This window comes from Rissa tridactyla, chromosome 5, assembly GCF_028500815.1.
Source record: "Rissa tridactyla isolate bRisTri1 chromosome 5, bRisTri1.patW.cur.20221130, whole genome shotgun sequence".
Taxonomy (NCBI): Eukaryota; Metazoa; Chordata; class Aves; order Charadriiformes; family Laridae; genus Rissa; species Rissa tridactyla.
Window position 1 is genome coordinate 9793813 of NC_071470.1, and position 22259 is coordinate 9816071.

General features: G+C 44.0%; 1 protein-coding gene across 2 annotated transcripts in view; it reads left to right on the plus strand.

Moving 5' to 3' along the window:
- The first annotated feature begins 3211 nt into the window (after positions 1 to 3211).
- The window catches only part of SGCZ (sarcoglycan zeta), a 486118-nt gene continuing 467070 nt past the window's right edge, over positions 3212 to 22259 (plus strand). For both annotated transcript variants that reach the window (XM_054203217.1, XM_054203218.1), the window contains exon 1: positions 3212 to 3370. In XM_054203217.1, coding sequence (XP_054059192.1) covers positions 3332 to 3370 — 39 coding nt within the window. In that variant the 5' untranslated portion in view covers positions 3212 to 3331. The remainder of the gene's footprint in view (positions 3371 to 22259) is intronic.

Genomic DNA, 22259 nt, shown 5'->3' on the forward strand with positions numbered 1-22259 from the left:
TGAAGCGGATGAATACATGAATAAAGGTGGGATAGTAGCTAAGGCAGTTGGATTTACGCAGAATAATAGCATTGTTTTGTTGGTCCACCACATGTTGACCTGCTGAACAAAGGACCTAAGGTCAAAGTCACTGCTTGGTGACTCTGCAGACTGCTGCGTGCTTCGTGTTCTTCATTTCCAGACACTCGTTTGCAAGCACCAGGCTCAGGGCTCATTTTCAGAGCTCAGACTCTGATTTCCTTAAAGATTTGCTGGTTCCTCTTTGGATCTAGCCTCTTGGCTTGGTTTCACTTTTCCCCTGTATGAATGGTAATGGTAAGATTTACGCTCATAGCGAAATTTTGTGTTGACGCTTCTGCAGAATACCGTTGTTAACAGCGCCGGATGAAATGGAAAGCCCTCTTTAAGGAAAATAATGATTCCACACTGTATGCAACAAATAAGACACGGGGCCGTACATGAATGATGAAAAAGTCAGCCCCGTCTTCTGAACGAGGGCCCTGCGGTGGGAAAGGAGATGTCTTACAGATTATACACAAGATAAAAAACTGAAGTATTTGAAGCAACTAGAAGTTTGGTACTAATTAACTTTGAAGTGCCTGCCTTAGCAACAAAAACCACTTTTAAAGTCACTTGTTAGGGTATATTACCTATGAAGAGTGAAATATATTTTAAAGTATTATTCAAGCGACTGACAAAATCAATTCGTTTTGCCTTGTTTTCTAAGGAAATTAGGCTTATATGATTGCCCTGTCAATTTTCCTTGTCTCTTCCCTGAACTCTTGACCAATATCAACCAAATTCAGCAGAGGATTCTCAAATGTGTCACGTCCCCCTAAATTTTGTGCCAGTATGAAAACAAACTGAGGAGTGCCCCATCCAAGAAAGTCTGCGGTGTGGCAGCAACAAGACAGCAGAAGGTCACGGGTTTTGTAAAGCTGCATTTTGTGCAGCTACTTATTGGTCTGCAAAGTGCTGTGCAAACAGGTGTGGATGTACAGAGAGGCTCGCGGGTCTTCTGGTTGTCCAGTGGCACCGGCCAGGGCACCAAGGTGCTCTCATACTCTGTCCCCTGGTTGGTGTCACACACTGGGGCAGTCTTCTCCTCTTCCCAGGACTGAATATTGACACATTCGGGGAGGCTTAAAAGTGCCTTCTGAGTGAGGTTTTCCTTCAGCGTGGACTCTTACAGAATTCTCACCTTTTTTTTTTTTTTATTTAGGGGGTGGGTGGTATTTTGCTGTCAGGGAAAAACACCCTTTTAAATTTCTGTAGGTCCTACAGCAGCTTGATTTAGTGTCCACTTTGGCAGTCTTTTATTTGGACATGAGTCTGTTGGCCAGACCAAGTCTTTAATCTTTACAAATTGCAGTTCTAGATTAATGGTAATAATGATATTTACAGTGCATTCACAATGAACCTGGAAGTCATGTACAATTTGTGCTAAGAGGAGAAATGTCATTTGCCTGTGTCTGCCTTGCATCTGTAGAGTTTTCCAGAAGATGAGGGCTATATTCAGTCTTCAGAAATGGCTATCACTGGCCATCACCCAGGGCTTAAGCTTGCGTTAACCTTGAAGAGTTGGAAGCTGCAAAGAAATCTATACTGAACTGGAAACAGAGTATGCACTTTGAGCTATTAGATCTGTCTGCTCTTGTCGAATTATCAGGAATACCAATTCTATTTAAAGTAGTGTAGAAAGGAGGTGATAGTACTAGAAAGTGATAGTTTTGAATTGGCCATTCATGGAGTTGATAAATAAGGCCCACAGAAGACTGATAGCAGGAAACCAAAAATCACAGCCGCCTTCTCCAAAACCGCAAGTGACAGATTTACGACAAAGGACTGTGATAAAATCAGGATCTCGGTGGGGAGGAACCTGAATTTTTAAATCTAATTTAGCTTCTCTTTGGTGTGATGTGAGAGACGCAAGGCAGTGAATCCTTTGGAAAAGGAGCTTTAGTGAAGTAACACCCTGAGAGACACTCGGACTTAATCCGTGCGCCATCGGAAATGCTGCTCCACCAAGGCTGCAGCCCGTTAATGGTCGGCTCCATAAAACCTGTGCACCTCGAGCCAAAGAGGGAGAAGTTTCACATCACCTTGTTAATTTAGACACACCTGCAGATATAAATATATGTATAAATATGTTTACCTAATCTTTATCTATATATTTACCTTATCTACCTAAAATATATATATATATTTATATTTTATAGGGAGGGATACATGAGGTGGTAAGGGTTTCTTAAATGGGTGAGCGTGGCTATTACTCCGTGCAGGTGGGGCTAGCGAGAGGAGCCGTTTGGCGAGGGTGGGGGGGGCCGGGATGCGCGGGGGGGGGAGGGGGGCGGACCGCGGCGGGGGCGGCGTTAAGACCCGGGGGCTGCGCTGCTCGGAAAGGAAATGTTGGGGTTTTTTTAAGAGCTGGAGAAATCCCCCCCCCGTTCGGGCCGTGAGGAGGGAAGTCAGTCACCTGGCGGTGAAGGACAGTAAAACAGGAACGAAGGGGGAAATCTCGGTCTCTCTCCCTTCTCTCTTCTGCAAGAGATCCACCTCCTGTTTTCCTCCCAACTCTTTTAGCATAACCTTCAAAGAAGACCATCCCCTACAGACTTTCTCACCCTTTTTTTTTTTTTTTAAACTATTATTATTATTGAGAGCATACCTTTAGCTGCCAAAAAATTTTTTGAGTCTATGCAGGACTTGGGGGATTTTGTTATCTTGCCAGCGAAATTGTTCATCGCTAATGTCTTGCGCTCGCAGGGTGCTAAATTAGCTGCCAGAGTAGGCATGACGGAGAAAGGCTTTTATCATAGACTGTTCTCTTCAGTTTGAACACATTTGCTTGAAATTTGCTGCATGACGCTGTCCAGGGAAGCAGGATTTTTTCTCGGGATGCAGCGATTCGCCGGTTTCTGAGCTTATTGCAGAAGGAAAAAATAATTTTTAAACAGAGTGGATTTTTATTTTTTTTTTTTGCTGTCTCCTCTTTTCATTGCCAGAGGACGCGAATCTCTTTCACCAGAGAAGGATCACCTGTCGCTTTAATCCTTAAGGGAGTTCTTTTTAAAAAAAAAAAAAAGTGAAATATTTTATTTATTTATTTATTTATTTATTTTAACCGGTGGAGGCGTGATCGCGGAGAATGAGACTGAGGGGAGCTGCCAGGGTTTGGAGGACACGGCTGAGTTTAGGCTGGAAGCTGCGAGACTAGATTCCCCCCCTTACCTCCTTTTTCCCTTTATTTTTTATTTATTTAATTTGGTTTTTTTGGCACAACTTCCCTAGTTTCCCCCCCTCCCGCCTCCGCTCCGCTCAGTTTCGCTCGATGGACAGATCAGCAAACCTGGACACGGAGGAGCTCAAGGTAGGCGACCCGCCGGGTGCCGCCGTTAGGATGCGGGTTGGATGCTGTCCTGCGCGGAGCGGCGCGGTGCGGTGCGCGGGGCTCCCGCGGCCGGGGTTGCGGGGACAGAGGGCGCGGAGCCGGGCGCAGCCGCCCCGCGGTGGGGGGAAGCGCTGGGGGGCGGGGGGGGGGAGGGGGGCAGCTGCCAGAACCGAGCGCGGCCGCGAGCATCATCATAACGGTATTAATAATAATAATGATGATGATGATGGAGGTGGTGCTGCCCGTGTGCGCCCGGCGCAGCGCTGGCAGGAGACGGCAGCGGACCTGCGGGTTTCCCGGCAGAAGTTGCCTCTGAAGCCTTCCTCGCCTGGGCATCTCCTCCTCTTCTTCCTCCTCCTCCTCTGGCCGCCAGGAACGCGGGGGAACCCGCCCCCGGGTCCCCTCCCCGAGCCGAGGAAGCGGCGGCGGGGTGCGGGGGGAGGAAGGGGGGAGGGGGCGGGTCGGCCCCCGGCTGCGGGGCCGTTGGAACAATAAAACTTTGCATTAGGACGGGGCGAGTGTGAGGATCCCCCCTCCGCCGCCCCTGTTCCGTCTCCCTCCCCGCCGAAGGAGCATGTCTGAGAGCGCTGAGCATGCTCCTTTGCGGAGATGGAGAGCCCGCCCTGGGTGGCGAAGAGCCCCGAGTGAAATTGTGCTTAAATAATAGTAATAATATATATACGTATCCATCTGTGGAGCCGGGGGGGAGGGGGGGAACCACACACCTCGCCGCGGGGGTGGCGGAGGTACGGCCGCACGGCTGAGGAGACGGTGGGAGAGGAAGGGGAGGAAGAGCCTTCCTCCCCCCCGCCGCAGGCACAGCCTTTCCCCGGGACACCCGCTCGGGGCGCCGGCTTCCCCGCCGAGGAGGAGGGAAACTCCGGTGGGCGCTGAAGTGCTGCCGCGGGCTCCTTCCCTCCCCTGCCAAGCCCCATCTGAAAGTACTCCAGCCCACTTGTCTGTAATAAATAGAATAAATAGATTCACCACCACCACCCCCCCTCCAGTCTTGCTGGCAATTGCTGTAAGGGAAGGCACTGCAGAACGCGGGGATTTGGTGCGATGGGAGCGCAGGACAGAGAAGGTAATAAAACAAGCGCTTGCTGGAGAACCGCTGGTCTTCCCAGCGCTTCAAGCACCGCCACTGCCTCAGCTGGGGAGTCCTCTCCCTCCTGCCTCAGCCTTTCCAAGGTTTACGGGAGGCAGCTGGTGTGGGAAAAGCAGGAGTCGAGGCTTCGGATTAAGGCAGGAAAAAAAAAAAAGTTTTATTTCATAGAATCATAGGATGGTTTGGGTTGGAAGGGACCTTCAAGATCATCTCGTTCCAACCCCCCTGCCACGGGCAGGGACATCTCCCACTAGACCAGGTTGGTCCCAGCCCCATCCAGCCTGGCCTGGAACACCTCCAGGGATGTGTTTTTCTGGCAACGGACTCTTTTTAAAGGGTCTTTAAAAAAAAAAAAAAAAATAATTAATAATGTTTATGCTAAAAGGGGACAGCACTTTGCAGTGATTGTCCTTAAAGCCCGAGAGGCACGTCCCGCCCTGAGCGGGGCACCCAGCGCAGGGCTGGTGTGGAGGGGAAGAGGGTCCCATTCATCTCGTTAATTAAGGCTAATGTTGCGGCGTGGACAGGCGGAGCGACCTTGAGCACAGCAGCAGCGTTGAGGAGTCGCACTGCTCCCAACCACCAGCACTTTAACCTTTTTTTTTCTTTTTTTTATATATATATATATATATCTCCCCTTTTCTTCTCATAAGAACGAGCAGAGCTTCGAGAAGGGTGATTCCTGTGGCTGCTCTCAGGCGCGCTGGGACGAGCCGCTGGGGCGCATCGCTATTCCCGGCTCTCCCGGGTGTCGGATGGCGGGACGGGGAGCGGGGCCCGCAGCGGGGCTGCTCCCCCCCGCCGCCGGCAGGGGGCGCTGCGGACCCGCCCGCCTCCGCCTGTCCCCGCGTCCCCGCCGGCCGCGGGCCCCCGCCCCGCCCCGGGCCCCCACGGCCCCGGCGGGCGGCTCAACAGCTCCCACCAGCCGTTGCGGGGCTTCCCCGCAGTGCCAAGCCTCCATCCCCTTCCCACCGTCAGGAGTATCAAGGCGGAGGGGGGGGGGAGGGCAAAGCTCTGCGGGGGGTAAAGCCGTTCCCGGTGCCATCGCTGTGGTTGGACGCGATGAAGAGCAGCTCCAAGAGTCGTGAAAAGCTTTCAGGAGTTTCTGAAAGGCCAGGAGTCATTTCAGTGCTCTGCAACTTCTCCCTTGGGCCAACGCAGTCTCTTGCCGGGGTAAAGGGACGGAGTCGGGGTGTGCAGGCAGCTGCGGGTCCGTAGGGGTTGAGTGAGCTCAGTCCCACATCGCACCGCGCGAAGGGCTCGCGTGAAGAATGTGAAATACAGTAGCAGCGTGTCATAGCAGAACTTGCCGGGAATTTAAGAAACGGGCTGGACGCCGTCTTTCATGATACTGGGTTTCCTCTGTTATGACAGCTGTGTGCCAGTGAGCGTCAAAAAAAATGACGACAACTTCCCTACTTAATACTACAAGTCAAATGTGCCCTCTCTAGTGATAATATGCAATAATGATATTGAAAATATATACTATGTGATATATAAAGCTTTTATACATCTCAGATCAGGCACTAAATATAAATTTGAAATCTGCGTGTTATTTATTGCACCAATTGTAATGAATTCTGATTTATATCTATAATGATGTATAATGAATATACATATTGAAAGGTCATTTTGTGAAAAACCGAACTGGTATGATGTGTGCCACACCTGCTAATGAGGGTAGGTGTGCTTCCCCTTACTAGTCCATGCACGAATTCCTGATGGAACAGATCAGTAGTGAAAAGAGAGACTACTCTTCCAGAGATTTTGAGCTCTTCTGGTTTTCCTTTGATCTGTCTCATCTTCTGTCTGGGACGCATACATGAACTTCCCTCTGACTTTTTAATTCACAAGCCTGTGGGGCTTTTGTTTTAAAAGAGTAGTACTGAAAACACAGACTTAGTAATTCTGTCATAGTTGCACTGTAGTCTTGGGTTTAGTGTTGTGAAGCACTTGCTGTTACCTAAAGTAGGTGCGATTGTTTATACCTACATTTTGAACATAGGTGAAACTGTATGGCTGTACGAGTACCATGGGTTTTATAGGGCTTCGTGATTTGTGGCTGTGTCTAAAATACGACACACTGACTTACAAACATTGCATTTAACGTATTCAAAACTTCTGCTGATACGTTTGTTTTAATCGTTTGAAATGGTCCGAGTTTGGTTTGCAAAGACGGGCGGAGTCTTTGTGTTTGCTGGACTGCTGTTGACTTGTGATTTTCATTGGTGCTGGATAGGTGGTTACAGATTTTGTCCTTCGCATTTGTCCAGTCAACTGGCATACCGTTCCTTGAACATAGATCGCGACCACTTTTCTTATATTTGTTTGGCTACTACAATTTGTATATGGTCTTAGACAGTGGGAGATAGTATTCCTTGTAGTCTGTAAAAACACTGGTACTTTTCTGGAGGAGAGTTGGTTTGTAATTGAACGTAGGAAAACAGTGATATTATTAGCATGATGGAATTAAAAGCATCCTGGAAACCATTTGCCATTTACTTGAAGATGCTGTTTCTCAGTGAGAATTTTTCATTAGAATCCCCCAGTGTTATTTTTAATAGTGTGTTTAAGTGTCTTGAAATCATAACTATTAATATGCAAAAAATGTTAAACACTACAGTATTTCTTAATCATCTTGTAAACGCTAGCTGAATTTCTTTATTCAGTTAATGAGAAAATACTTACAGTCTCTTTACGGTTTTACATTTCCTGGTGGTATAAAACTACTTACTTAACATCCGTATGAAACTGGTCACACATGAGGTTTTGTGATAATAGTCCTCCAATGCGATATATGTAGTTTATAAAATCTTTGATAAAGAAATTCAAACAAGGAAACCACAAGAGTTTAAACAAGAGGTTGATTCAGTAGTTTTGTGGTCTTAAACATGTAAATCGCTCCAGTGTTTAAATTAACAGGAGAAGTAATACCCAGAGGAATCCTGTAATTTTTTTTTTAAAATTTATTTATTTTTTTTAAAGAAGGAGCCAGCGAAACTCATGTGGTTGGTGTGGTGTGGGAGGACTTTTGATGAGGCTAGGTAGGTGGTTATATTTCTGTTTTAAGTTAGTCATTCCATAATGAAAAGTATAGTACTCAATAACACTCAACATATTCTCATGAAAGTCTACTTCATTTATTCATGTCTCTGCTGGGGACGTGGACATCTTAGCGTGGATACTAAGGGATTTGTCTTTTTAATCCAAAATCTGCTCTCTCCTACCCTTCTATATCTACTTCCCTCCAAGAAACTGTGATGGTTTACTGGGACCCTATCAGCAATACTCAATAAAGACAATTAACCTTTGCTTTCACAGTCAGAGAATTCAGCCTTTAAACCTTTCTTCATGAAAGGTCAGGCTGAAACGGTTTTAAAGTAATGTACAAGCAAATTCCTTTTCTCTGTGTTCCTATTGTGGGATTTCCTCTCCGTCTCTTGATCTGTATAAGGACTAGACACAGTCCGTGAGGCTGGAGAGAATTCTATGCGTAAGATAGAGTTGTTCAGCAGACACAGAAAAAAGGTCAAGACACTGGCAGTGCTCTCCGTATACACTTTAGAAATCATTCCTGTACTATCACTACCAAGAAACAGCACTAACCTGTGGCCGAGCTTTTTTGACATTGTACATTACAGCTTTGCTAAGCTCTACACTCTTTTAATGGAAAATACATCAAAATCTGAAGGCTTGGCTAAAGGGAAAAAAGCACTTTATCTTCCTGTTCTCCATGGCTTCGGGGATAAATATGGTTGGGTTTTCCTCTGCCACCATATTCTGTACTTTAAAAAAATAGGTGTAAGAGATTTGCATAAAGGTGGGCAACACGTTTCTTTTTTCCCGAAATGGAAGAGGTCGTTGCGTGGTGCTGCTGTGAGTTGTTTCCATAGGTCTGAGTGTAAGACTTGGAGACAATGTGTAACTCGTGCTAGAGCCTTTCAAAGATAAATCGTCTCGTGTGAAGACATACTTGGGAATAACAGTCACGCTTTCTCAGTGTGTCCCTTAACCTCTTGGAGACTGATATTGCCTTCCCAGGTTCCTGACTAGGTCACAAGCAGGACTGTTTGCAAGGTGTTATGGCAGAAATGTCGCAGGAGACTTTTCCTGGGAAATAATTTCGCTTTGTGCTACTATTTTATGTAAATTCTGTAAATTCATGTCCAGCATAGCTGTTTCTACATCCTCCAAGGATCCAGCATTCCAAAGGACAAAGATAAGGATTCAAACACCAAAAAAAAAAGAAAGAAAAAAAAAAAGAAAGAAAAAAAAAAGCACACTCAGTTACAAATAGACTCTTTTCTCACTTTGACGTGGAAGTTCCAGGGGCCTCTCCATTGGGAAAACACTCTTGTTTTCTTCTCTCTTCATTCAAAAGAAACCTGGAGAACATGGCTTAGAAGTTATGCCATTGTGTATTTTGAATGAAATACTCCATATATTTAAAGAGCTTATAGAAACGTACTTAACGTCCTGTTGCACTTTTGGCTGCAGCCATATATAATGCCATTGTAAAGCCAGAATTACTTAACAGTCCAAGAATGAAGATCGACATTTATCTACTAAGCCACCGGATCCTTTGCTAATTCTCAGATATCACACGTTAACTCTTTGTTCCACAACAAGACCCTTCTTTGTGAAGGAAGACGTCGCGAGGTCGCTATCCACGAGCGCTGGGTTTTGTTCCTTGTTGCAGGAAGGAACGACTGGTGGCTAAGCCACAGCAGTGAGAGACATGGAATGGGAGGCTTTGTTCTTGGTTAGCAGCATTTCTGCGGCTCATCGCACAAGGCCAGATTTACCGAGGTACCGAGAAAGTCAAAGCAAGCTTGTGGTGTTCAGCAACTTTAAGGAAAGAACAGTGTTCTGTCTGTACCACCCTTCTGATACCTCTAGATAACACTTTAAGGAGGATTGTGTGATTTAACTCCTGTGTATTTGCACTGCTTGAAAAGTACTGTATGAGGTCAGAGTATCTTTCTGCAATTTTAAATTAGCAGTACTTTGTTAAATCGGTGCAGTCACATCAGCAGAAGTACCTCAGTGATATGTCTAAAATCGGTGCCACAAGCAGTAGCATGCCTCAGGCATAAAAAGCTGGTCTTCAGCCATATTTCTCTGTTTTATCAGTCCTCTTCAGTTCACCTGGGCAGTGCGGGCTGGGATTTATAGGTTCCACCTTCCTGCTCCTACAACTCTTGAACAGACAAATTATGTTAGTAAACGGAGGCCACCACTACTGAAAAATCACTTCCTTTCCAGTGCGTAAGAAGGTAACTGGGTACATTTAATGAAAGCACATAAACTGAAAACACAGTTAATTTGAATTTGTGCCATCTAAATGCGTTGTTCTTTGTACCGTGATCCTGAGGGAAACTGTTGTTACAGCATTATGGAGTCTGCGTAGTGTTTTAGGCTTGATCATCAGTGCCAGGGTGGAAAGAGCAGATTGTTGAACTAGATCCACTCAGGTGTTATTGCTATTTTTGCTCTTCAAGATCAGTGTTGATGATACTTTTACTTCTCAGTTATGTGGGTCGTCTTCTACTCAAAATCATTCATAAGGTATTTTGAGTTGGATTCAAGAAAGGGGAAGAACTCGCTAACTTCATATTGAATACAAGGAATGCAATACCCCCAGTTCAGCAGGTACATGGCACAACAGCTCTTTAAAATCAGTATAGATTTTAATGCAGGAAAACCTTTATAGAAAAATCAATTTATTTTAAAATAGCAAAATTACGTGATTGATTGGTACACTGATAGTTGATCTGTCGTGGCGTGTAGGGACGTGTAGCTGAGGAAAAAATGCCATAAGCCACTGAAATTACAGGTAGTATTCTTTCCAAGTGAAGTTACTCAGTCATACTAAATTACATTCTTTCTAGTTAAAGCTAGTCCACATACACTCCGTAATGGCACAAACCACTCCATAAATGGCTCTGCTGCTTAACTAGTTGAAGGCAAGTACATTAACTGTGTTAGAAGAAGGTTTCATGTTTGCTAAACTTAAAGTTGCGTTTAATGAATCACCAACATACATAAAATAATCAAAACTAAAAGTAAAAAATCAATAGAGCCTTTGCTGCTTTATAAGCCGGTACGTTTCTGCACATAGATCAACAGAGATGACAAAAGTTGAAAGGCAATCTAAAATTTCAGGAGTTACCTATAATAAAGAGGTGGAGAGCCAATTGAATTGAGCCTTGGCATCTGGATTTTACCTTGTGTTCAATTTAATGGCTTTTATTGGAAAGGGTGTTAAATCTGAACTCGGAAAGGCACCTGGCCGTGGCACACCCCGCCTGCCTGCTGTGTGGGGTCAGGGCTGGGTAGCCCCCTCTCCACCCTCCGTCTTTCCTGATTGCTTGTGGCTGGGGCATAAATGTGGTTTGGCTGTAAGTAGCTTTGGAAGTAGTCAGGCCATTAACAGGCTCATTATGAGAGCTCCAAGTCCTGTGTTTTCCAGGAACATTCATTATTGCCTTTAGGAGCTGCTACAAGGAAGGTGCCTACAGTGCGAGAGGCCGAGCCCTGGAAAGCAATCTGCAAGGACCCCGCTTCTCCCACCAGGCACCGAGCCTCTGCAGGTGCCTCGCTTTTCCTTATTACTGCTGCTTAGGCACATCGTGCTAATGACTGACGCATTTGCTTGCCTATTTCCCATCTGGACTGAGTGGAGTATCTTAGGATTTATCCTGCTTAGGGGCATTGACACTCGTCTACCAGATAGGTCAAATTCTCCTGAGGACGGCGATCCAAGGTGGGTGCTCAAACGATGAATTCCTTGCAAGCATGAGTTCAGCACACAATAGTAGCCCCACTTGATAAGTGGCCAAACAAGGTAAAAATTCTTGTGTCTTCCCCTTAGTGGGAAAGGGGTTTTTTACTATTTGCTTAAACCACGTATATTTTTAACAATAAAAGGTGATTGTAGCACAACTTGGAGGGGTTGTTTCTATTTTGAAGAAAAGATTGAGACAATTTTCTGTACTCGTAAGTGATTGCTTGGTCATCGTAGTCCAGTAGAGCATTTAAGAAATGTGAATCTCAGCCCAGTAGAGAGACTCCCATCAAGGTTGTAAGGCTTCAGGAGATACGTGAGATTCCAGTCTGCATCTTTTTTTTTTTTTTTTTTTTTTTTTTTTTTTTTGGTGGTAATTTGTCTTGGCTAATTCGGGAGTCTCCCTGCTGAGCAGGCTGGCTGCTGTAAATCCCGTTCACCGGGTAATATATGTGTGAGGAATGAAGCTGAATGATCTATGCCTCAATAAACGGCAGAGAGCATTTCAGAATGCATTACAAAGAGCCTGGAAGTTTTTTTCCAAGAACACTACTTAGCCTTAAAGCTGAAACTCGTGGCATCATTTATTACTTTCAGTAGTTTGAAAATTAGCTGTGAACAAGCACAAACCGGGAGCCACTCACTATAAAAATACACTCCTCCAAAACAACACAAAATCCTAATCCTCTGTGAAGTTTAGAAAGAGTTCAGGCAAAAAAAAAAAAAAAAAAAAAAAAAAAAAAAGAGAAAAAGACAAAAATTGGGACTGAGATCCATCTGTGCTTTGTTTCACTTGAGTCATCACCAACAGATGGCAAATACTCTGTAGAAATCACTCAGCTGAGTTACTCCGGTTTGTGGGGCACCTAAGGCACCTCCCCTTAGTTCCAGCCTTATACTCTTTGTCAGAAACTCGGTTTCCTCTCAGACAGATCCCAGCACACAGGCTTGTACGTAATTATGCCTTCAGATACAGTACCAGTTATGTAAATATTGGTAATAATTATCTTCCCTTTTGTTTCTTATGAAGCAATAGGTTTCAGTCCTAACACAAGACTTGCCTAGCTGTGTCAGACTTTATAGGCGGTTGCAAAAATAGCTAGCAACGAGCTGGTATTGACTGTCACTTCCTGTAGGACTCACGCTGACATCTACTATTTCAGATATACTTCAGTTTAGAAATATTCTACATGCCATTTCCCAAGGACTTCTGCAGTTGAGCAGACATGAGATGAATGCAAAACCTGCCTATCGCGTAGACTCTTGTTCCCACTTCATCTTCATGCAGGGAAAATTATAATTCCATTTCATCAATGTTTTATTAGATTTTCCTGAAAAAGTTGGCAGAAGAATATCATTCTTCAGAGACTAACAAGTTAGTTAGCGTGTGCTGTTTCCCCAATACTGGCATTGACATTTCTGTAAGTATATCTTGTTTGCAGGGGAGCGAGATACTATTTTTAGAATTGATCTCCTGCCTTCCTTCGGTTCTCCCCCAACTCATTATGAGGTGCAAGTGAGTATGTGATTGGAAAATGATCTATTTGCCCAGAAGAGACCTCTACCTAGTTAAGCTCCCTATTTTGTTCAGTATTAATTTAGATGAGGTAGATAATATTCACTATTCGTGTAAATATGCCATCTACCCAGTCTACCGAGACCACTTGCGCTATTGCTTAATAAAATTACGGGTATGTGAGTAGCGTCTCTGTGTCTCGGGATAAAATTTCCATCATACTGCTGGCAGGCACAAAACAGAAGGCACCCTTTGCCAAGGGGCTGTCTGTCCTATTGAACTTGGACTTTTGTAAGCCGTGATCAATGAATGAATATATCTAGTAGGCAGCAAACTGCAGGATGATGAGCAGAGCAAGGAGGGAGCGCCTAGGAAGGCTGCGCTGAAGCCCAGCACCTGGTATGTCAAGAATTATGGATTATATCGAGTAAAATTCATTTGGGCATATGCTGCTGCATCAGATTACAGTGCTGTTATTTTGCAATAGACATCCGGAGCTTGCCAACACAGTTTTAGAATGGCCAAAGTGGAGCGTAAAGATTTCAAGTCGGAAGGGAAGGCTGAGCAGGGCAACACCAAACGACAGCGCAGCGGTCATGTGCTGAGCTGGTGGCAAACCGCGTCGAACGGCCGCGTGGCTGCAGCACTGTTGCTCGTGCTGATGCCTCACTGACATATCTTAATCGTTCACAGATTCAGCACTAAGTTTTCTAATTTTTAAAAAGTATAGGATAACCGGCTGTTTTGTGCTAATATTACCGTTCAACAAACAATGTTCCAGTACCTAGAGGGGGCCTACAGGAAAGCTGGGGAGGGACTCTTGATCGGGGAGTGGAGTGATAGGACGAGGGGTGACAGTTTTAAACTGGAAGAGGGGAGATTCAGATTAGAGATTAGGAAGAAATTCTTTACTGTGAGGGTGGTGAGGCACTGGCCCAGGTTGCCCAGAGAAGCTGTGGCTGCCCCATCCCTGGAGGTGTTCAAGGCCAGGCTGGATGGGGCTTTGAGCAGCCTGGTCTAGTGGGAGGTGTCCCTGCCCAGGGCAGGGGGTTGGAACTAGATGGTCTTTAAGGTCCCTCCCAACCCAAACCATTCTATGATCCTATGAATGTGTGTGTGGCATGTGTAACATTTAAATGCACGTGGAAAGAAAAAAGGTGAAATTTCTTTCTCTAGGTGCTAGAAAACTCAAATGGCTACTCAGAAAATTTGTAGGAAGCCTGTGTCTGTGGACATGGCTTGCATAGGAGGGGATGGAAGCAGAAGGATCCGAGAACCTATGAAAGCAGCTAATGTTGCTGTTGTCAGTATGAGTTGGATGATGTTAAGACAGATACTGTCTTACTGTCCCAATGGGATGTTAGCACCGAATTGGTACACGATGTGTTTTATAGTTTTCTGATCTAAGTGTAGGATCAAAACTTGCGCTTCTGGGGACTGCAAATTTCCCCTAAATCTATGGTTGGGACCCATGTCACTTAGCTTTCACTGGATATTATTTTAGGGAAAACCTGTCCTCTTCTGTTGAACAGGTGTACTTTTCTGTTTCTCATAATGCCAAATAATTTTTTTGCTACCTCACCCTTTAATAAAGAGCTAACGATAATAGCAGAGACTAGCAATTACAGGTATCAATATTGTTTACCTCTGTGGAGAAGATAGTGTAAGTCTGCTCTTAAAACTAATAAAATAAGTAGACTTATATTTGTCTTATGATGCTGCTGTGATTTTTCTTTAAAACTACTTAAGTAGGTCTACTTAAATTGCAATTTCTATGCCTCTATGATCACATCTTTGTCTATATGCCTAAGATGACTCATTTACATTTTAAATTATGGATTTTTAAATAATTTATCACAATGCCAAAATAGTCTATAACATTGATATGTAGATGCTTCCTGCATCTTCACGTGACTGCCCCCAGATAAAACCAGTAACACGAAGAGGAAGGGAGCAGGAGAGGATGACAAGATGCAAGTCTACTGGAAGAAGCCAGTAGCACAACATGAGCCAAATGTAGGTGCCGTCCACTCTCTTACCCAAGTCAGTTCAATACAGTTCTGTGCTTTTCTCTCCCTCTTACCTCACCTGCCAGCAAGTTGCTCCGATTGAGCGTGCTTAAATGATAAAGTGCGACAAATTTTAATTTTAGGGGGCACGAACACTTTTAAACCAAGATCCAAAGTAAAGCGGAGCTGAATCAACCGCAGCGCAGAGGCAGGGAGCTCTGGTGGAGGGCTGGCGGTGGGCAGCTGGTAGCTGGAGCGTCTTAAATGGGATCACCACTCACAAAACAGAAGCGTGGAACCACAGTGTTAAGTGCTCCTTTTGCATAAAATATTTTTCAGAGTGCATGTATGCCCTGAGTTGCTGCTGTTCACGTTATTCCAGGATTTGGCCCAAGGATCGTGGCATAAGGGCAGATGGTTGGTACACGTTTTACACAAATTGTCTGCTTGCTGCAGAAGGTTATGATGGCAGTTTTGTTTCTTGCTTCTTTTATTATTATCATTAGATGTCTGGTTTACATAAAGAGGTCTAAAATTGCCTAAGTGTTTTTTTTTTCTTCTGGTCGTGTAAACTAAAAAAAAATAATAAATTGTGCAAGTTTAGCTATGAAAAGAATATTTACTGCGTGAGGAAGTTAAATACCTATTTCCACTTCAGATAAAAGCCCAATTTCCCTTACGTTGCAATGGTTTGGTGTTCACTCATATGTATTTTTACCCCAGTAACATAGAAATAATTGTTCTTTGTGAAAGAATTTACCTGAAACAGATTTAAATGTAACCTTAGAGCTCAAAACATGAAACAAGAAAACAGAGTTAAACTTTTAAAACAATCAGTTTTATTCTGCACACAGCAATTACTTCTGCTGTCAGCAGGAATGAAGTTTACTGCTGTTGGAAACTTGTAAAAAGTCAAATGTGTTCATGTAAAACACCGTGTCAACTGCAAGTAAACAGGACCATACCTTCCAAGAACCAGGCCTCTCCTCATTTTAATATTAATAAGGTTTGTGTCCTAAACGCCTGCTCAGAAGTAGTTACAAAAATGTGATTTGAACGAAGAGAAGTAAATGCTATATTCCCATATGGCAAAGAAATCCTGCTTATTGACTTTCTGAACTGCCTCAGTCAGAATACATGGGATTCAGCTGTTCATCTCACAGGGAGCCGAGAGATGCCTGTATCCGAAAGTTGAACTGGGATAAATACGGATGTCTTTGTGATTGTTATTACACTTCAATAAAAATAATCGTTATATCAGTACAAGTCGTATCATAATTAAGTCTAATGATAGACACATTCCCTGTTTTTTATTTAAAAAATAATTTCTGTGAACCTTTCAGGGGAAGAGGAGACTGGAGGAGGAAGAATTGCCTGTCTGCTCAATTTATTCTATTTTAATCTAGGGCCAATTAAAATAGCTTTTTTTAAAAAAAAAAGAAAAAAAACTTTAAAAAAACGTACCTTTTAAAAGAGAGGCAAAATTATAATGCATCCCTCATATACAGTCTGTATCAGGATCAGTTTGATGGGTAGTTTGCTTTTATTGGTACCTTCTTCTGAAAAAACAAACAAATGAAAATCCCAAAGCTGTAAATTTTTCACAGGCCAAGGCTAAGAATGAGATGGCAGTGCTGTTTACGGGGATAAATCAGGTGCTACTAACAGAATTTCAATACCAAAGGTTAATAATATCATCATCAGTAGCTCTGGAAAGAGACCTGACTGCCTAAAGGCAACTTAATTTTAAACACTGAGACAAGTCAATCAGTATACACCTAAAAATATGCATTGAGGGATGTGGTTTGCATACATTACAGCCTTGTTGTTTCTTTCTAACCTGTGAGATCTTGAATTCTTTTGTTCACTTATTCAGGAACTTAGGCACATGCGTATTTTTTTGTAGGGTATAGGTCTGCTTGTTACTGGTCACTGGGTAGAGAAAGAGAGTTTCTAGGGGAAAGACAGGACACAGCGAAAGAGTCTTCCACTCAAAATTCTACGCTTGCCGTCCTAGTGTTAAAACATCTCTTTCACCGGGCTATTTGTCCGGTGATGCTGATGAGTTGAAAATGTAAATGTCAGCTCAGCCAACGTACATTGACTATGGCCTGAGAGGTTAGAAGGTGGGCCCGTTTTCCCATTTTTACACTTTGCCGTATCGAAACTGATGGCCTGTAACATTTAAAGTGGCTAAGGGCACAGCAGAAAGCAAAATACGGAGATGACAGTGAAGCCGTCTCAGTGCTCTTGGGATCATGGCTAAATGGATGTTTCTGACCAAGTGCCAACAATTTTGGCAAGGCTGTGTGAAGGAATAAATCTATGGAACTTAATTTTTTTGGAATATTATTATTATTAAAACGCCTGTTATGAGCTCCAAGTGTATTTTTATTTGTGTTTCATGGAATCTGGTGTCGATGATAAAGGGAGGAACCCGCTTTCACTTGACGCTTTTTGTTACAGTTTTTGTGCTGAATATGCTATGATTAGATTTATTGTGTGAGCAAATATCCACATAGGCTGGTAGAGAAGATATTTCTGTTCATGGTCATAGGGTAAATTAAGAAAAGTATTATTTTCTAGACATCTGCTTTGACTATCAGCCTTACAAAGAAAATAGCTCTGGACCTTTCAAGTCACATGGAAGAATAAGATTTATGGAAGATAATATAATTACCTATTGACTCCTGGAAAGCAGTACAAAAAACCTGATTTCAGGTGTGATTTAAAATATAATGAATTCAGGAAAACTGTGGTTTTATCAACAGCATTGGTCTTGAAACTTTTCTGAACTGTCATTATGAAAGACTATCACTAGCTAGGTCCAATAATTAATACTCCAGCAAAGTACCAGTGAAAAAAAATAGTTGGGGGCAAAATACCATATCGTATAATCATAGAATAGTGTGGGCTGCAAGGGACCGTTGAAGGTCATCTAGTCCAAACCACCCTGCAATGAGCAGGGACATCTTCAACTAGATCAGGTTGCTCAGAGCCCCGTCCAACCTGACCTTGAATGATTCCAGGGATGGGGCATCTACCACCTCTCTGGGCAACATGGGCCAGTGTCTTACCACCCTCATTGTAAAAAATTTCTTCCTTAAATCTAGTCTGAATCTATGTTCTTTTAGTTTAAAGCCATTACCCCTTGTCCTATCGCAGCAGGCCCTGCTAAAATGTTTGTCCCCATCTTTCTTATAAGCCCCCTTTTAAGTACTGAAAGGCTGCAATAAATTCTCCCTGGAGCCTTCTCTTCCCCAGGCTGAACAACCCCAACTCCCTCAGCCTGTCCTCACAGCAGAGGGGCTCCAGCCCTCTGATCATTTTTGTGGCCTCCTCTGGACCTGCTTCAGTAGGTCCGTGTCTTTCCTGTGCCGAGGGCTCCAGAGCTGGGCGCAGCACTGCACGTGGGGTCTCACGAGACCGGAGTAGAGGGCGAGAATCACCTCCCTCACCCTGCTGGCCACGCTGCTTTTGATGCAACCCAGGATCCACAGCTTCTGGGCTGTGAGTGCACATTGCCAGTTCATATCCACAAGGTATCAGTGCCGAGTCTTCCTCCAGTTCTTCCGTCTGTGGGATATATGCATGCCTGCTTATAGAAGCAATATGGAAGAAGCAGACCCATCTGAAGTGACCATCAGGTTGGTCATGCCTCCGCTGTGACTGAGGTTATGGTAAAGAGATGCGTCTCTAAGTCATTGGCTGCCTTGCCTGCTTTCTGCCTCCACCGCTGAGGCTTCTTTGGCACAGAAATTGATGTTAAAGCTAATAAATTGCATCACATTTTTAGGAAATCTAAAATTTGCTTCTGGGAAAGACTTTTGTTTCCTGTCTTCTCTAAAAACGGCAAGATCTGCATAAGACATCTGCTTTATCTGCACAATTAGAAGGGAAGATCATGTGCTGTTTTACAAATACACAAGCAGAAAAAAAGACTTTCCTTCAATAGCTTACAGCTGATATGGATAAAGAGAACTGAACATAATAAGGATAGTACAAGATCTTTGATTCTCTTTATTTGTATTTTCCATTGCTTTTTTACCTTGCCTCTTCTGAGTTAGCTTTGTGGTCTTTCAGTAGTTTTCTGAAAAACATCCCAAAGAAAAAGTGTTTTGCTGGCCAGTTTGCTGATATAGTGTACTGTATTAGCTGAACCAAAGCCATCTTTCTCTTTGAATTCAGCTGTTCCTCTAAGTATAATTCCTCAACCATTTTCTAAGTAGTATGTGCATTAAAAAGTGTATCTGTGTACATGTAGAGCCATATGTGTGTACAGCTTTTATAGGCCTCTATAATGTTTCTTTTTTTTTCTTATTTTTTGTTTTTAAAGTTCTTTATGACAACAGTGCTTTAAAAGGTATGCTATTGTAGAATTAGTCTGTGTTGGTTTGCATCAGATTCTATAAGCGCTCATCAGAAAAATCTCATTAATTTCAGTCAAATGAGGAAAATTTGGCTGAAATTTTTAGATGAATCATTTTCAAGACTTGAAAATATGAGGCTTGTATTGTGACATGGTTGCAACAGAAGAAATATTCACAGAAGCAGGTGGGAAAATCTTTCCTATGTCATGATTGGAGAGATAGGTACCAGATTTGTGCTCATTGACCTTGTTGCTGTCTAGTGGCTTTCTTTACCACAAACCCTCATTAATGGCAGCAGAAGTTCAATCAACACATAGAAGCAGGGCAGCATGTGGGTCTAATTACTGCAGCAGTGTGTGTGTGTGTGTGTGTGTGATAATGGGCATTTTGTAGCCAAGAGCGTAACAACAAAGACAACAAGCATCAGAATTCAAAGGTCTCAACAATAATGGGCAAGGACACCTTAGTTTCTAGTAACTGACATAGCAATTAATCATGGTAAGGATCTTCTAATTGAATCTTTCTTTGGCCAATGTTTTCCTGAAGAGGCAGAGGGGTTGGTTTCGCACCCGCTCAGCAGGAGTGACAGGGACTAAGCAACCCATGCCCCAGGGAAGGTGTTGGGGGGCACCTCTGGCTCTGCCGCAGCAATCTCCCCCGGTGGTGTGGTGCCCATGTCTCTTCAACCGGCTCTGATGTGGAGACCCTTCCCTTCTACATTGTAAAAGCTCTGCTGAAAAACACAACGAGGTCTCAGGTCATATTATTTTCCCTCTATGGTACCTGTAAAGGAAGGCAGTCCCTGTTGCTGCTTTCTCTGGCTTGGGTCCTTGGAACTATCTTCCCTCTCTGCTTGAAGGTGGCTCAGTCTTCCTTAACAAGGTGATGGGGAATTGGCGTATATGGAGGACGTATTCTCCCTTGCTGCTAGCTTAGCTCAGAAGATTAAGCTTCAACTCAGCTTCAACTCAGAAAATCAAGCACAGGCATATATTTTACAGCTTATCAGTACTTAGAGTGGATGGAAGAAAATCACAGAATCAGAGAATGGCTTGGGTTGGAAGGGACCTTAAAGATCATCTAGTTCCAACCCCCCTGCCCTGGGCAGGGACACCTCCCACTAGACCAGGCTGCTCAAAGCTCCATCCATCCTGGCCTTGAACACCTCCAGGGATGGGGCAGCCACAACTTCCCTGGGCAACCTGGGCCAGTGCCTCACCACCCTCACAGTAAAGAATTTCTTCCTAATATCTCACCTAAATCTCTCCTCTTCCAGTTTAAAACTGTTACCTCTCATCCTATTACCACATTCCCTTGTAAAAAGTCCCTCCCCATCTTTCCTGTAGGCCCCATTTAGGGACTGGAAGGGGCTATAAGGTCTCCCTGGAGCCTTGTCTTCTCCAGGCTGAACAACCCCAACTCTCTCAGTCTGTCCTTATAGCAGAGGTGCTCCAGCCTTCTGATCATTTTTTGTGGCCTCCTCTGGACCCGCTCCAACAGGTCCATGTCCTTCTTATGTTGGGGGCTCCAGAGCTGGAGGCAGTACTCCAGGTGGGGTCTCACCAGAGAGGCGTAGAGGGGCAGGATCCCCTCCCTCGCCCTGCTGGCCACGCTGCTTTTGATGCAGCCCAGGATGCAGTTGGCTTGCTGGGCTGCAAGTGCACATTGTCAGTCATGTCCAGCTTCTCATCCACCAGCACCCCCAAGTCTTTCTCCTGAGGGCTTCTCTCAGTCCATTCTCTGTCCAGCCTGTATTTGTGCTTGGCATTGCCCCAACCCGTGTGCAGGACTGTCAAACTAGGACAAGGACCTTGCACTTAGTTTTGTTGAACTTCATAATGTTCACATTGGTGCACCTCTCAAGCCTGTCCGGGTCCCTCTGGATGGTGTTCCTTGCCTCCAGCGTGTTGACTGTTCCACACAGCTTGGCATCATCGGCAAACTTGCTGAAGGTGCACTTGATGCCACTGTCCATGTCTCCGACAAAGATATTAAACAGCACTGGGCACAATACTGACCCCTGAGGAACGCCACCCATAGGCTAGTCATAAAAATAAGGGGCAGTGTTAGAGCTTTTGCAGCCATGTCATCAAAAATATTCTTTTCTGGCGTTGCACTGAGCCACTTGCATTCTGTAGCACACTCAACAGAGATTTTATATCTCCTTTTTCCTCCAGTTTCCAGCAAGGAAAGGAAATGCTCTGCCTCAGCAAGTGAATCCACTCATGCTTGTGATACGTATACAGGCTATGTGTGAGAATTATACCAACAATTACTGTTTAGGAGTGCTCTGCACGCAGATGCCACATTGAGCGTTGAAAATGTATCACATAGTTATGGGGAACACAATAGGAATCTTTCTGTGAGTGAAATAATTATATTTTAGCCACATTGGAACCAAACAATCTAGCCAGCTCTAACTCTTTATTCACATGTAAAAAGATCATTTATGCATTGTAATGCACCCTTGTCCAAATAATTGTGCTGGAATATTGTATGAAAGTTTTTGAACAGCTCTGTAATAGCCATACTGTTGGATGACAGCAGTATCATTAGTAGCCTGCAGAAGTATTTCTAACCATGTGCAAATTCATCTTTTATTCCATTGTAATTTATCACACAGTTTTCACCTTCTATATATTTCAAGAGAAATTAACTGTACTTGAAATGCTTCCCAAGCCCAATCAACTCCAAGCATAGGTTAGACGATTTCACGTCGGTGTAGGGTGGACGTGACACCACATGCTGTTCCAAGGCCCAGAATCTGCGGAAAGGTGCTGGAAGACGGGGGGTGGAAGACAGAGGAGAGCCAGAACATGGGGGAGGTTTCTGTTCAAGGTCTGTAATTCTGGTGAGGCGCAGTGCTAGGTAAGGCAACCAGAGGCAGCTCTCAAAAGTCTCTAATGGGCCCATTTGAAACACTTTTGATGAGGTCCTTCAGCAAAGGTTCTTAAAACCTTTAAGCATAAAAATCCTCTCATGAACAGTAACTGAATAAAAGAGAGGACATATATAATCAGTGTCACTTCTCCAGGAAGGCGAATTGAAGAAATTATCCTTAAATACTTGTACTGTCTT